The sequence below is a fragment of the Miscanthus floridulus genome, chromosome 1, assembly GCF_019320115.1.
Source record: "Miscanthus floridulus cultivar M001 chromosome 1, ASM1932011v1, whole genome shotgun sequence".
In the NCBI taxonomy this organism is placed as follows: domain Eukaryota; kingdom Viridiplantae; phylum Streptophyta; class Magnoliopsida; order Poales; family Poaceae; genus Miscanthus; species Miscanthus floridulus.
In genome coordinates, this window is record NC_089580.1 from 113,049,800 (window position 1) to 113,066,094 (window position 16,295).

A 16,295-nucleotide genomic window follows, 5' to 3' on the forward strand; every position below is an offset into this window, starting at 1 on the left:
CTCCTTTTGATGCTCTTTATAATCCGGTTGTGGGTGTTAATATCATGTCTGCATCTTTTGCCCATGATTTATTGAAACATGTCATTAACCCCAACAACAAAATTGTTGAAAGGTTTTTCAAGATACATTCTCCCAAGTTTAGGAATACTTTATGTCCTCCCTATCTAGGTAAAAGGAACCATGGTTCATTTGAGCTTTTATATCTTTGATATCATGGAGTTTGACCCAGGACAACCAATAGAAAGACTCATTGAAGAAGGAAAAATGGGGAAATTGAAAATAAGCCTTGGGAAAAACTTTAAACTTTCTTTACCCATTACTCATTCTCTAAATGCTGAGACTGAGACGAATCCAGAGCAACACCCAATGGACGAGGTTAAGGTTGCATCTCTTGAAGACTTGATCGAACTTGACCTTAAAGATGATGCCTAGTTCTTCATCGAGGAGGAAGATGAACGTTCTATAGAACCTAACCCTTAGATGAGTTGCTAGAACCACCTAAGCCCTCCATTGAGCTCAAACCCCTACTTTTTGGTTTTAGATATTCTTTTCTTAATAATGATTATGATTCTCCTGTGATCATAAGTGATAAACTTTCTTAGGAAGAATGCCTCCACTTGTTCACTGTCTTAGAAAAGCATCACTCTGCTTATGGCTACTCACTCCAAGATCTCAATGGAATTAGCCTGCTCTTTGCACCCATAGTATCCTTATAGTCCCTAACTCTATACCTTTTAGGGAGCCATAGCATAGGCTTAATAATGCGATGAGAGAGGTTGTTAAGAAAGAGGTTTTGAAACTCTTGCATGGTGGGGTCATCTACCCCATGCCATACAGTGAGTGGGTAAGCCCTGTTCATGTTGTGCCTAAAAAGGGAGGCATGACTATTGTTAAAAACAAAAAGAATGAACTAATCCCCCAAAGAACCGTCACAGGATGGCGAATGTGCATTGATTACTAAAAACTTAACAAGGCAACAAAGAAAGATTATTTTTTGTTGCCCTTCATTGATGAAATGTTGGAGCGACTAGCAAATCACTATTTCTTTTGTTTCCTTGATGGGTATTTAGGTTTTCACAAGATACCAATCCACCTAATGATCAAAGCAAAACCACATTTACATGTCCATATGGAACTTATGCTTATCGTAGAATGTCTTTTGGACTATGTAATGCTCTAGCTTCTTTTCAAAGATGCATGATGTCTATATTTTTTATATGATTGAAGAAATCATGGATGATTTTTTCTGTTTATGGAAAAACTTTTGATGATTGTCTTGAAAATTTAGACAAGGTTTTGCAAAGATGTGAACAAAAGCACTTAGTCCTTAATTTGAAAAAATGTCATTTCATGGTTAGAGAAGGCATAGTGTTTGGACAATTTGGTGTTCGAATATGGGATTGAGGTAGATAGAGCTAAAATAGAAGTAATTGAACAATTATCTCCTCTTGTAAATATCAGAGAGATCTATAGTTTTCTTGGTCATGCGGGTTTTACCGCCGCTTTATAAAAGATTTTTCACATATTGCTAGACCACTCACAAATCTTTTGGCCAAGGATGTTCCCTTTGAATTTGATGATGCATGCTTTAAATCTTTCAAAATTCTTAAGAAAGCACTCATCTCTGCACCAATCATTCAACCCCCTGATTGGTCGCTGCCCTTTGAAATTTTGTGTGATGCAAGTGATTATGTTGTGGGGGTAGTTTTGGGTCAAACAAAAGGTAAGAAGCATCATACAATAGCTTATGCTAGCAAAACTCTGACATGACCTCAACTTAATTATGCAACAATTGAAAAAGTACTCCTGGCTATTGTTTTTTCTATAGACAAGTTTCGATCTTATTTAGTAGGAGCTAAGGTAATTGTTTATGATGATCATGCTACTTTAAAATACCTGCTCATTAAGAAAGATGCTAAACCTAGACTAATAAGATGGATTTTGCAACTCCAAGAATTTGACTTAGAAAAAAGATAAAAAGGGAGTAGAAAATTCTATTGCCAATCATTTGTCTAGAATGTAGTTTGAGAATTCATAGGAATTACCCATCAATGATTCTCTATGGGATGACATGCTCTTCAAGATCACAAAATCTGACCCCTAGTATGCAAATATTGTCAATTTTATGGTTGCAGGTTATGTACCACCAGGGGAGAACAAAAGGAAGCTCATTTATGAAAGTCATCTCCACAAATGGGGTGAGCTGTACCTCTTCAGAGTCTACTCTGATGGCCTACTCAAGAGGTGTGTACCGGCAGAAGAAGGCATCAAAATCATCGAATGATGCCACTCATCACCATATGGAGGGCATTATGGTGCATTCCACACTCATTCAAAGATTAGGCAAAGTAGATTCTTTTGGCCAACCATGTATGAAGACACGAAGAATTTCATCCAAAGGTGTGGTTCATATCAGAGGCACGGGAACATCAATTCAAGAGATGCCATGCTACTCACCAACAACCTCTACATCGAGCTCTTTGATGTCTGGGGTATCGACTACATGAGACCATTTCCAAAGTCGAAGAACTATGAGTACATCTTGGTGGCAATTGACTATGTCTCCAAGTGGGTTGAAGCCATGCCATGTAGAGTTGCTGATGCAAAGAACTCCAAGAAGATGTTTGAAGAAATAATATTTCCACATTTCAGAGTTTCAAGAATGGTGATTAGTGATGGAGGCACTCACTTCATTGACAAGAACTTTTGCAAGTACTTGTCAAAACATGGGATCTATCACAACGTCGCAATTCCATAACACCCTCAGATAAATGGCCAAGCAGAAACATCAAACAAACAAATCAAGAACATTCTACAAAAGATGGTCAATGAGATGGGGACTGCATGGAAGGATAGACTACCTGATGCACTATGGGCTTATAGAACGGCATATAAAACACCACTTAGGATGTCACCATATCAACTCGTCTATGGGAAGACCTGTCATCTACTTGTCAAGCTAGAATTCAAGGCTCACTGGGCCATCAAACAATGGAACATGGACTTGGAAGCTACAGGAACCAGAAGGAAGATGCAACTCTCTGAGCTCGATGAATGGCGTGAAAAGCATATCACAATGCCCAGATATACAAGGAGAGAACAAAGAGATAGCATGATAAGAGGATCAAGAAGAAGGAATTCACCCTGGGAGATAAGGTATTACTTTTTAATTCTAGGGTGAAATTATTTGGGAATGAAAAACTTCGGAGCAAGTGGGAAGGACCATTCAATGTCATAAGAACTTCATCACATGGAGCGGTAACACTTCAAAATGATGAAGGTATGTTATTCAAGGTAAATGGTCACTGTCTCGAGATCCTTCTAGAACCTAAAAACCCACCTGAGGATTTGGATGAGGTAGATTTTGTTTTTTTGCCATAGATTTACACCTCTGTCCTCCTCACGATTCGTAATGTGGTAGCATATTCTTTGGGATTAGTTAAGCATCAGAAACCATCGTGCAAAAGATGATTGTGAGGTGGCACTAGGTGGGGCCGGCCGGCCCACTTGTCAGCCACCTTATCTCCACTCGATTGTCTCACGAACCTTCTATAATATTCTCACATAAATCTTTAGATTACGAGCCATTCGGTTTTCTCTCATTATGAGTCCCCAAATAGATAGATCTTGACCCCTGCTGCATGTTTACCCCCCTATATAAAGAAGCCCCTGCCTGCCTCCAAAGCCATCCCAACAAGCTTCGCATCTCCAGCAGCAACCAAGCTTTCATTGTTCCAAGTTCCAATGGCTGGTAGAGAGATCATCCCCTATGGAGTTGATCTAAACAAGAAGCCCAACGCTCTAGCACTGAGCATCATTCCACCACGAGAGATAGCCCCCATCCCTAGCCAGTCCTAATTCACCCAAGCCATCCATCGTCTAGTGATCACTCTGCCGCCGCCGCGTCTACTTCTTCAAGACAAGCCACGCCAGCCTGAGGCACTGAAGCCGATCAGGTGCCAAAGGAGATCAACCTTCTACTGCCCAAGCTGAATGAGACACTGATGGGGGTGAAGACCAACAAGTTTGGGGATGTCACCTGTGCTAAGTACATGTCGGCCATGCCACGTATGGCCATATATGGTGTTCATGCTACGCCTGAGCAAGTCAAGATTGTGCCACCGAAGGAGAAGAAGAAGAGGGCGCCGCCTGTTGCCCAAGTGAATGATGAAAAGCACCAATGGATGACTGTTGCTATGCTGCATGACAAGATCCAAACCCTCACCGAGTATACCCATGCTCTGTAGTATAGGATCGATAGAGAGCACATCCATCGCAAGAATCTAGAATATGAGCGTACTATCATGCACCGCTATGTTGTCAATAAGGACAAGTATAAGGATTAAGAGTCAGGACATTGATCAATAAGGCAAGCTTAGGTTGATTATTTAGGTCGTTTGATTAGCTCAATTGTTAGGTTGGTTAAAATTTATGTTATCTAGTTTATCTAGGCTGGATTGTAATAAAAATGCCTTATGATATAAATGAAGTCTTATTGCCATTATCTACTCTCTATTCTTTTGTATATGTGTTTGTCTCCACATGTTGTGCATAAAGGTAAATAGGAAACAAGTGTGGGGAAGAACACCATGACAATAAAATGAGATCCAATCGTGAAAATCATGAATTTCAAAAAGCATCGACGCAAATACCACACTCGCCAAAGTTGGACCCGAATGGGCTTCATGTTAGGCCACCCGGTCAACCCCATGGGTTGGCTAGCCCAGTCCAGTGGCCCCCCATCTCTCGCTTCATCCATGGTCTGGTTTGCGTCCCGTATGATCTATTTTCACCTATCTCGCTTTCTATTTTGAACCGAATTAAAAATCCTTTGATAAAACAACTTAAAACCTGAGGAAAGATTATTTCAGTCATGACTTGAAGGATAGATTCACATAATACTTTTCCTGGAAGTTTTGCTACTATTAGGAACGTATTATTAGGGACCCCGTGTTACTTACGTTGTTGTGGAATGAGATATAGTAGAATAATGAGAACATGATTCTTGATGTCTCATTATTGGAGAATTTTATTTCAAACTTTAAAAAGAATATCTACACCTCTCCATTATGGTAAAGCAATGTCCTACCAGAGCCATACATGACATGATAGACTAGGAAACCTTCTACGTATATTACTTGGTTTTGTATTGAGTTTGGTCAAACCTTGTGACCCTTGTTGAGAAACTTATCATGCTCTCAAGATCAAGATCATGTACACTCCACATATCTCTACTACTCCTACACTAGGAGTACACAAAAACATGTTTTTCATCCACCCAAAAATGTTATAATCCTACATTGGGAATAGACACAAAAATAAGTTTGTTAGGATAAATGCTCCAAGTTCTTCTAAATACCTCTCTTGAAAAGTTTCAATTGCAGAAAAAGAGGCATGGGCTATGCAAAAGTTATTCATAAAAAAAAAGAAAGTATTGAGAAAAAATGGACAAGTGTCCGAGATATTTAAAACAATGGGTACTCTGATGCCCGCCTGAAAAAAAAGAAGAGAGATGGATAAGATAGCCCATGTTTTCTTGCAGAAGTATTTCTAAGTTTTCAACAAGAGACATATATTTCAAGGAGCATAGTAGAATTAGGTTAGCCACCATATATATATCCACACACATGCACACCTTGATATAATAGTTTGACATTTTTTTCCTTGGATCCTTGTTTTGACTTTACAATATATGCAATGCAAGTGTGTCTTCATATTCATCCCTACCTAAGCTCCACATAGACTTTTAGAAGTAGGTAAAAAGAAGGCAAAGTCACCCATGCCTTGATAAGGATCCAAAAATACTACATATAATGAGTGATTTGAGATTACCACAAAAGGAGAAGGTAAGCTATGTTTTGTTTCCAAAATCTTAAAATGTTTCTCCAATTGATTTGATTGAAAGAAGATAGTGATCTTATTCAAGTTGTTTCATTCTTCAACCGCTTAAAGTTTCATGGTAGACACTTGGAATCCTATAGTACATGCATGACTAGAAATAGATGTCTTGTCCCACGGTTATGTCTAAAGTAATCCATCCTTTTATCGAGGATGAGTAAAAGCCTAAGTGTGGGAGAGTTTATTGACAGTAGTTAATGCCAATCATAAACCATCAATATACCTTGCATAAATGACTAAAAAGGATTACCAACATAGACTTAGGGGTTTAAACTAACAAATTCTATGAGTTTTGGTGAATCTATGTTTTCAGCAGGATTCAATTAGAAAACCACCAAGGGGGACCTATTCGTCAAAGATAATCACGTTAATTTACGACGGTACCTACGTGGGAAGACTCTAGAAGACAAATCACCGAAGCAGATCCTGAGACACTGACATGTGGGGCCGGCCGGCCCCACCTATAGGCCGGCTGTCCAATGGGCCCCACATGTCAGTCCCTCCTTGCTACGTCAGTTCTCCACCGCCTCAAAGATCAAATCTACACTGTTCTTTTAAGTCGGTTTGATCCGAGGGTCCAGGATGCTTGAAGGACCCTATATATATCTCCTTGCACCCCCTCCTGAGGGAGGGTGGTCTTGAGTTCTGAGAGCCAGAAACCCTAAATTCATATCTTCACCAGGATCAAAGCTAGCAATCAAGAGAAGATTAGTCCTTCAAGTTAGGATCTAGTGTTGTATTAGAAGTAGTGAGATAGAGTGTGTGGGAAGAGTTTGGAAGAAGTGTCGGCCTATTGGTGCTCTCTCTATAGCTAGTACCCTATCATAATCAAGTTCTAATTGAGCTTGCTTCTGAGATTTCTCAGGTAATCAACTTCTGATTCAAGTAAGTAATGTGTTTATGTTGTTCTTCAGGTTTGTGACTCTTTTGAGTACTTTAATCCTTGTCGCTCTTGGGTTGAAGTAGTATTCGTAGTATAAGCGTGGTGCTTAGACTCAATTACTCGTGGATGTACCCTATATTCTGGATCGGTGGTAGATCATGAGGGTGAATCTTATAGCCTCGTTGAGTCCTTTGTAGACCATCTCTCGTTTATAGACCGAGCAGGACCTAGTTACTATAGGAAACATACTCTACCTGTGTTTCTCCTTAGTAATATCTCCAGATTGAACAGTAGAAGACATAGCTTATCAAAGTTAGAACTAGAAGACCTTAGTGATCGCCCCTATACTCCTGTTATCTTAAGTCTTATTGCTACTTTGGGTTAAGTTAGACTTAGTTATTCTCACACACATGTTTCCTTGAGTTTGATATTCTATAATACTTTTTGGTGAAGTGCTATATCGGTATATGTGCGCTTGTAGATTATTTTGTGTGCATTAATATATATCAACACTAGTGTAGGGTTGATGGACCAAGACCCTAAGGGTTCCCCATAGGACCGACTACTCGGTAAGGAGATGGGCTATTCCATGGTCTGCTTGGAGGCACGAGACAAGGTGGAGTGCTCCCCAAGATGTGAAGGACCGACCTAGTCTGTTTATAGGAAAGTCAATCTCTGTAATAGGATTAGAACTCTTCTGCATAACCGACTAGGACTAGATCAATGCACCTACCCTCTAGACTAGTATAAAGAGGCAGAATTACCCCCTTGTATGACATAACATCATACACAACAACCCAACACCTGTTTAGAGAAATAGGCCATTAGCTGCTACTTCTAGATAGAAACACTGTTGGTTTTGATTCTTTATTTATTTCCCTTACCCAAATTTCAAACATAGGGTGATGCGATGACCACTTTTTCATTGAGTCAAAGCCACTTCTGCACAGGGCATAGTATCTGCTGGGGTTGAACCCTGTCGTCTAGCATATACTCCGACATAGTTTTCAGTATGTTTCAAGTTAGATCTCGCCCCGTTCATATGTTCTTTGAGATCCTTGACTTGAAACCATTTCAATAAGGCCACTTAGCATCAAGATCTCACTTGGACTCCCTTAAGGTGTACGGCTTGGACCCCCTTAATAAGTACAACCAAAGGAAAAGACAAAGCTCTAATGGACACTAGAATGAATGTCTCCCCATGCACAGAGCTTACATTCCCTCCATATTAGTCTTCACGAATATCTTTTTTGCCATCAATTTAAGTCTTTGGGACCATGACACTTGTGTCTAGTAAACTTGTGACTAACTCAAATGTGATTACCAATACAAAACACATGTTAGTCACAACACATGTTTATCAATCACCAAAATCCAGTGCAGGCTCAGTACCTCCGTCCTGAGGTGGTCAGAGTTCGAGTCCTGAGGGACTCACTCTTGTGGCTTCGGCCACAGCGACCAGGAGGGGGAAAAACTCACGGAGCTGACGGGGGTGAAGACCAACAAGTCACGGAGCTGTGGTGCCGCTGTGTAAGGGTGGGGCAGGGGATCGGTTTTTTCTCGATCTATGTGAGAAAATTTTCTTCTTAAGCCGGAATACCCGGGGGCTGTCTAGCCACCGCGGATCGAGTTTTTTTCAATCACCAAAATCCCGAATCACCCAATTGGGGGCTAGTGCGTCCAAATGCAAGCAATGGAGGGGAATCCATGCTGGAGTTATGTCTATAGCTCACTTGGCTGTTCATTTGTTCTAGCTGCAATTATGTGTACATATGTATTTGTCGCAACATCTATATGCACATATATTTGTAAAATCAAGTAAATATGTACGTCACTAAAAGTATTCAGAACCCAAGAAGAGAATATGTGCCGGAAAATTGCTTCAGCTGTGAGAAACTGTGGGTGGGGGTGAAATTGGAGTCGAGCTGTAGAAGCGGAAGCGAGCACAAAGTCCAGACTCCACACTATGTTTTTTAGTTATGAGTTGGGGTTGTTCTTCGCTCACTCCTGCAATGCAAGAAAATTTAGTTCGTCCCGGTTGAAATACTGCCAGTCTTGATAGTTTTCTGGTCAATAAGTAGTGTTGTAATTGACACAATTTTCTTTTCAAACCAGTTTGATCAATACATGGCTACTTTATAATAAGCTTTTTTTTAAAAGAATTTGCTCTGCTGGCTTGCAAAGACTTTTTCATCCTCAGGGGGGTGGCCATGGTGGGTACAGCGATATTCCTGCTTCCACTAAGTGGAGATATTTGGAGTATGCCCCTTGCACTAGAGAATTTCTTGGATACTATAGCTGCCTTTTAGGTTAATGTAGGGATGGTGAACATGCTTCTCGCACAGGTGGCCATCTAGATTGGATGCAATTGATTCAATTAAAATTAGCATGGATGATTGAGCTTCTGTTAGGTGTCAGGTCTAATTCTATCTGTCATTTTGCAATCACTGAACTGTTCGTTTTTCCAAGTAATTTTACATGTTATATGAAGCGTTGTTCCAATTTTTATTCCTATATAGTGAGTATCTGGAGGATATTTTTTTTATTTTGTGGAAGCAATATCTGTGTAATCTTATTGATGTAAAATCGCCTGCATGGAGGTAGTAATACTGCATGTGTTGTACAAATACAAACGGGGCATATGAAGTTCAGCTCGAGGCTGCCCGGATCCGGCATGCCCCGCTGGCTGCGACGGTGGTGGCGCCTGAGCCGGGGCAGGACTGCTAAACTGGTCGGGGTGCTAGCTGGGGCCACAGAGCTCGGTGGCTTGGGGGTCTGGATCCGCACTCCGGGCGTGGATCTGGCAGCCCCGGATGTAGATCTTGTGTCCCCTAGCATGGTGGCGTTGGCAATGGTGTAGGCCATAGGGTGTTAGTAGTAGCAGAGGCTGTTTGGGTGCTTAGATTTACTCATGATGTAGATGGATGTGTGTTCCTCGTGGCATCGTGAGCGTGCGGTGGTGGCTGTGGTCGATGTACAGCCATTAAGGGTGGATCATGCTGGTCATTGGCGTGCTGTCATTGGAACTGAGTTGGGTGCTAGGCAAAAGCGTTTGCCTTGCTGTTAGGCTGACGACTGCGATGTCTATGAGCAGTATTCCTCCTTGGAGGCATCTATCGATGCGCCCCCTCTTCTCTCGCTATGGATCTTGCGGGTGAACTCCCTATACATGTTGGATGGGCAGCGGTGGCATGCCTATATTGTGTTCTTTCCTGAAGGCGTTGTCTTTATAGTTCCACGTGCGATTGCCACTTTGGTGGCTTCATTTTGGCATCAAAGTTTCTAAGGAAACAAAGATGTGAAGGATTGCTATGGCACACAATCAAATTTTGAGGCTTGACATCAAGAGTTTCAAATAAACTTGCATGTGAAGGATTGCTACCACAGAAGATCAAAGCAAGTTTGAAACGAGGGCATAAGAGTTGGAAGTTTAGTCTTTATAGCTCTTTTAGTCTTATTGGTTTTCTATTTTTTGCGAATTTTAGTTTTGAGGCTAAAAGTCTAAAGGCTCTTATAATCTTTGGCCGTGTATATTAACATGTGGATATACAGGCCGGATAAGTAATTCTTTTTTTTCTCTGTGTGTGTGGTGGTGGTGGGTGGGGGGCGGGGAGGGGGGGGGGAATAAGACCTTAAGTAATTCCGTAAGCGGGCACCATGCAAGTAAAAATCTGAGAAATTGAGATATGCCATTTCATCCTCATTAATACAGAGACTTAGTGTCTAGAATTCTCACAGGTGTCAATATCAAAAGGTCAAACATTTCTAGGAAACTTTTGTCTAAAGAAAAGAAATTACTGGATGTGGGTGAGAAGGTGGGAAGCGGAATTAATTGAAAGCTTGAAACCCCATGCGTGTGCTTGCGTATGAGGAACAGAATCAAGCAAAATAGAAAATGTCAAAGCCATCGTTTTCTTAATGATATGGAACGGTCCTGACAGTAGTACTTTGCCGATGTTGATGGGTACCAAGATATCAGCTTCAGTGGAGTGACATTTTGTTATGACTGGCATCTCCTATGTCAGGCGTAGGCCCAATAGTGGCTAGGGGGCGGCTCTGTTAAGGGGCTTAGAGGTCCAATTTATTGCTTATTTGATATTTTCTTAGAGATAAATATAGTTCCTTAATTATAGCACCTATAGGAAAGGATAAATACTTGTAATCTGAGATGATTGGAAGATAAGCAAGGCAAACATTATTTGCCTGGCCTCAAGGGCCAAGGGCTGCATACGTGACTTCCTTGCCTCCCTGCCTCCTCCCACGCACAGCCCTAGGGCAGCAGCAGCGAGCAACCGTCGCCTCTTCTTCTTGCTGCCACGGCACCACGCTGTCGCCGAGAGATCAGACCTGGTCCTCCCCTCTTTCATCCTTACAACCTCCACAACAACTCCGGTAGGACCTCACGTTCTATCGACCTGGTATCAGAGATGTCAGGCCCTAATCCCACCAACACCCTACCGCCGCCGCCGTCGATCACCTCCGCTGCCGCGGTGGTCAACACCTCGCCGCGGCCACCTGCCTCCGCGCCGCTCCCCAGATGACGCCTGCTGCACAGATGACGTCGGATCAGATGGCTGCCGCCATCGGGGAGCTGACTCGCTCGGTGGTTGCCATCCAGTCCTACCTGGCCGGTGTGCCACCGCCGCCGCTGCAACCAGCTACGACCACTCTGCCAGTGGTGCTACCGTATGGGATGCCCCACTCCAGCACGACGGGCGTTCCCATCCATCTCCTCTGGATGTCGCCTTCCCCTTCGCCAATTCCGTCATGGGCTTTAGCCTCGACAACCAGCCTGGTGTACACCATGGTGACCTCTCCGACTGCGACATCAGTAGTGCCACCGCCCACTACTGTCGCTGTGGTCTTCCACGGGGGACCCTAGGCCGATGGCTTTTTCTATGGGGGTTCCGACGGCCCCCTCTTCTATGGACCTGGGCACCTAGGTGCGAGTGCCTCCCTGTCCACAGGAAGCATTCCAAAGCCCTTCGTTTAGGGAGCGCATGGGGCCCTTAGGGTGCTTACCCTTCGTGTTTCTACAAGCTCGAGTTTACGACCTACGACGGCTCCGAGGACCCCCTAAATTGGCTCAATCACTGTGATCAATTTTTTTGAGGGCAGCGTACCCTCGCCTCAGATCACACCTGGCTCGCGTCCTATCATCTGACTGGTGCAGCCCAGACATGGTATTATGCCTTGGAGCAGGATGAGGGCATGCCCACTTGGGACCGTTTCAAGGAGCTGTGTAATCTACAGTTCGGGCCGGCGATTCGTAACACCCGACTGTCCGAACTCGCCCGCCTTCCGTTCACCTCCACGGTGCAGGACTACTCGGCTTGCTTCAACGTCATGCTCTGCCACGCCCACCATCTCTCTGTCCCGCAGAAGGCTGAGCTTTTTGTGGGCGGCCTCCCGGAGCATATCAAGGTCGACGTGGAACTTTGGGAGCCCCAGGACCTTCAGACGGACATTCGAGCGTCGGGCTCATGCCACTATGCTGGCCACAGGACAGCGTGATGCCTAGCCACCCCAGCGACCAGGACTTCTAGTGCCCCCCGACCCCTGGCGCCCCCTCCTATAGCTACCGGCGCAGTTGCTGTTCCAGCAACGACAGGGTCGGCAACTCCTGCTCGGCCTTTCTGCCGCCTGTCTCTAGTCGAGCAATTAGAGCGTCGCCGCCAGGGACTCTGCTATAACAGCGACGAGCCGTATGTGCATGGCCATGTGTGTCCATGGCTAATTTATCTGGAGTCCACGTATTTTGTCGACGACGAGGTTCCCATGGAGGTGGCTGCAGTAGTAGCCTTTCAGGAGGATGCCGCACCTCAGGAGGTTGTTCCTGCCGCCGTCCAGGAGCCCATAGCCTAGCCCACCATCTCCCTATATGCCATCGCTGGCATCCAGACTAAGAATGCCATGTTCCTCCTAGTCCATGTTCATGTCCATTGTCTCGTGGCGCTCCTCGACTCGAGCTTGACGCACAACTTCATCAACGCCGACCTCATGCGCCGCCTATGCCTCTCCACCACACCACATCCTTCCATGCGGGTGTGGGTAGCTAATGGGGACCATGTGCCCTGCGAAGGGGTCGCCCATGACATCGATTTTGCCATTGGTGGGGAGGAGTTTACCATCAGCTGCTTTGGCATCAACCTCGGGGGGTCAATCTCATCGTCGGTGTCGAGTACCTCCGCGCCTTGGATCCTATTCTCTAGGACTTCAAGGATCTGTGCATGGCATTCACCCGCGGCGGCCGACGTATTCTGTGGAAGGGCATTGGCTCTCCCCGCGACGACATTCGGGAGCCAGCCACATGGGCGGTCACGGCTACCCCATCACAGCCCCTGCTGGACCACCTCCTACACCAGTTCAGGCCGGTCGTTGATGAGCCATAGGGGCTGTCACCGGCGTGGCCATATGATCACCGCATCCACCTGCTTCTGGGCACAGCACCGGTCATGGTTTGTCCCTACCGCTACCCATAGCTATAGAAGGATGAGCTGGAACCACAGTGTGCAGCCATGCTCGCCCAAGGCATCATCAGACCAAGCATGTTCCCCTTCTCCGCCCCCATGCTATTGGTGCGCAAGGCGGATAACTCCTGGCATTTCTACATCGACTATCGCGCTCTCAATGCCAAGACATCTAAAGACAAGTTCCCGATCCTGGTGGTTGATGAGCTCCTCAATGAACTACATGGCGCCAGGTTTTTCACAAAGCTCGACTTGCGCTTGGGCTACCATCAGGTGAGGATGCATCCTAACGATGTCACCAAAACGACATTCCGCACACACCATGGGCACTTCGAGTTTCTGGTGATGCCATTCGGCCTCTCCAACACTCCAGCAATGTTCCAGACCCTGATGAACGACGTGCTTCGCCCCTTCCTCCATAGGTTTGTGCTGGTGTTCTTCGACGACATCCTTATTTTTAGCTCTTCGTGGGCAGAGCACTTGCAGCACATCCACATCATCCTCGACGCATTATGGGCGCACAGGCTCCACCTCAAGTGCTCCAAATGCTCATTTGGGGCCTCCTTGGTGGCATGCCTTGGCCATGTGATCTTAGCAGCCGGTGTCGCCATGGACGCCAACAAGGTGGCCACTGTGGCATCGTGGCCAACCCCACGGTCCACCCATGGCCTGCGTGGCTTTCTGGGCCTTGTCGGCTACTATTAGAAGTACATCCATGACTTTGGCGTCATCGCAGCCCCGCTGACATGCCTCCTATGCAAGGAGGCGTTCACTTGGTCCGATGAGGCAGGCATAGCGTTCTAGGAGCTTAAGCAGGCTCTGTCTATAGGCCCCGTACTCTAGATGCCCGACTTCGCACAACAGTTCATCATGGACTGCGATGCGTTCGGCGCCGGGTTCGGCACGGTTCTCCACCAGGACGCCGGACCGCTCGCCTTCTTTAGCCAGCCGTTCACTGCAAGTCATCTCAAGCTCGCGGCTTATGAACGTGAGTTGATCGGCCTCGTCCAGGCCATCCGCCACTGGCGGCCATACTTGTGGGGGCATCACTTCTTGGTCTGCACAGATTATTACAGCCTCAAGTTCTTGTTGGACCAACGCCTCTCCACTGTGCCGCAGCACCAATGGATCAGTAAGCTGGTTGGGTTCAACTTCGCCATAGAATATCACCCCGGACGGCTTAACACTGTGGCAGATGCTCTATCCCACCACGACGTCGAGGACGGTGCTGCTTCAGGGGCGGCTGTGCACTTGCTGTCCACGCCGACATTTGCCCTCCTCAACGACATCTGCGTGGCTATAGTAGTAGCCGGGGATGCTCAGCTTCTCCTTCAGCGCCTCTTGGCGCGTTGACGACGGTCTCCTGCTCCACGGTGCTCGCATATTCGTGCCAGCTTATGATGACCTGCGCCACCAGGTGCTCCTCCTGGCTCACTCGGCGGACCATGAGGGAGTCCAAAAGATGCTCCATCGCCTGCGCTTGGACTTCTACATCCCGGGCGACCACGCTCTTGTCAAAGACTTCGTGCGGGCATGCACCGTGCGTCAGCGGAACAAGACAGAGTCCCTACATCCCGCCAGATTATTGTAGCCCCTCGACATTCCATCCTAGGTTTGGGCGGACATCTCGATGGATTTTATCGATGGCCTGCCCAAGGTCGGCAGCAAATCCGTCATTCTCACGGTGGTTGATAGATTCTCCAAGTACGCGAACTTCATCGCCCTTGGCCATCCCTACTCCGCCGCCTCGGTTGCACATGCATTCTTCGACGGCATTGTTCATTTGCATGGGTTCCCTTCTTCCATCGTCAGCGACAGGGACCCCGTTTTCAATAGTCATGTGTGGCGTGACCTCTTCAAGATGGTCGGCGTCACGCTCTGCATGAGCACGGCCTTCCACCCGCAAATAGACGGTCAGTCTGAGGTGGTCAATAAGGTCATCGCAATGTATCTTGGGTGTGTCATAGGTGATCGGCCGCGAGCATGGGTGGACTGGCTACCCTAGGCAGAGTACTGCTACAATACCTCCTTCCACACAGCACTGCCTCCCTGCCTCCTCCCACGCACAGCCCTAGGGCAGCAGCAGCGAGCAACCGTCGCCTCTTCCTCTCGCCGCCATGGCACCACGCCGTCGCCGAGAGATCAGACCTCGTCCTCGCCTCTTCCATCCTTACAACCTCCGCAGTAACTCCGGTAGGACCTCACGTCCTATCACGTTTTGTCCTTCATATAGTTGATTTAGTCTTTCATACAACTTTGATGCATACATCTGATGTAGAACAAAACAAAGAATAAGCCTTTCAATGCCAAATAAACAACTACCTTCAAAAAGAAGAAGAATAAAGCATAGTTTGCTTAGCTTCACTTGTGGAGAGCTTTGTCACTTTTTCAAGGAGTGTCGAGACCAAGCAGACCTCAAAGGGTAAAATAAGAATGTCAGCCTTGTAACTACTAGCAAGGCTGATGAGGGGGATTTGGTAATTTTTCTACTGTACTTTCAGTGTTTCAGTTCCTAAGTTGATGGATTGATACAGGTGCTAATATTCTTGTGTGTGATGACATCTGTATGGTTTCTTCTTACCAGGGGCTCCAAGGTTCCTCTATCTTGATGGGGAATGGGTCACATGCTTCTATTTGTGGTGTTTGCCCACGATAGATCTGAAGTTAACTTCGGAGAAGATAGTGTAGCTAAAGAACGTGTAGCACGTCTCTGCTATACGCAAGAACCTTGTTAGCGTCTCCCTTCTTTTGAGAGATGAGTTTGAGGTAGTGTTATAGTTCAATAAAGTAGTAGTATCAAAGCAAGAACAATTTATTGGTAAAGGCTATGAGTGCGGAGGCTTATTTGGCTTTTCTTTGGCAGATTTTTGTAATAAGTCAGTGAATCATATTTGTGGCATAACTAATGATAGTGCGAGTGTTTGGCATTCTCGTTTTATGTCATGCGAACTTTGGTTTGATGTCACGATTGTCTGGCATAAGTTTAATTCCATATTTCCCTATTGCCAAAGGTTCTAAGTGTCGTAGTTGTGTGCAATCAAAGC

At 45.6% G+C, this 16,295-nt stretch overlaps 1 protein-coding gene across 1 annotated transcript; it reads left to right on the top strand.

Moving 5' to 3' along the window:
- Nucleotides 1–2,368: 2,368 nt before the first annotated feature.
- LOC136461606 (uncharacterized) lies at nucleotides 2,369–2,758 on the top strand. Its single transcript, XM_066460892.1, has one exon. It carries the CDS (start codon nucleotides 2,369–2,371, stop codon nucleotides 2,756–2,758), a length of 390 nt encoding a protein of 129 aa, XP_066316989.1.
- Nucleotides 2,759–16,295: the final 13,537 nt, after the last annotated feature.

What these genes read in the sequence shown, in the direction of transcription:
- LOC136461606 (XM_066460892.1), top strand. Translation starts at nt 2,369, where the DNA reads ATGTATGAAGACACGAAGAATTTCATCCAAAGGTGTGGTTCATATCAG.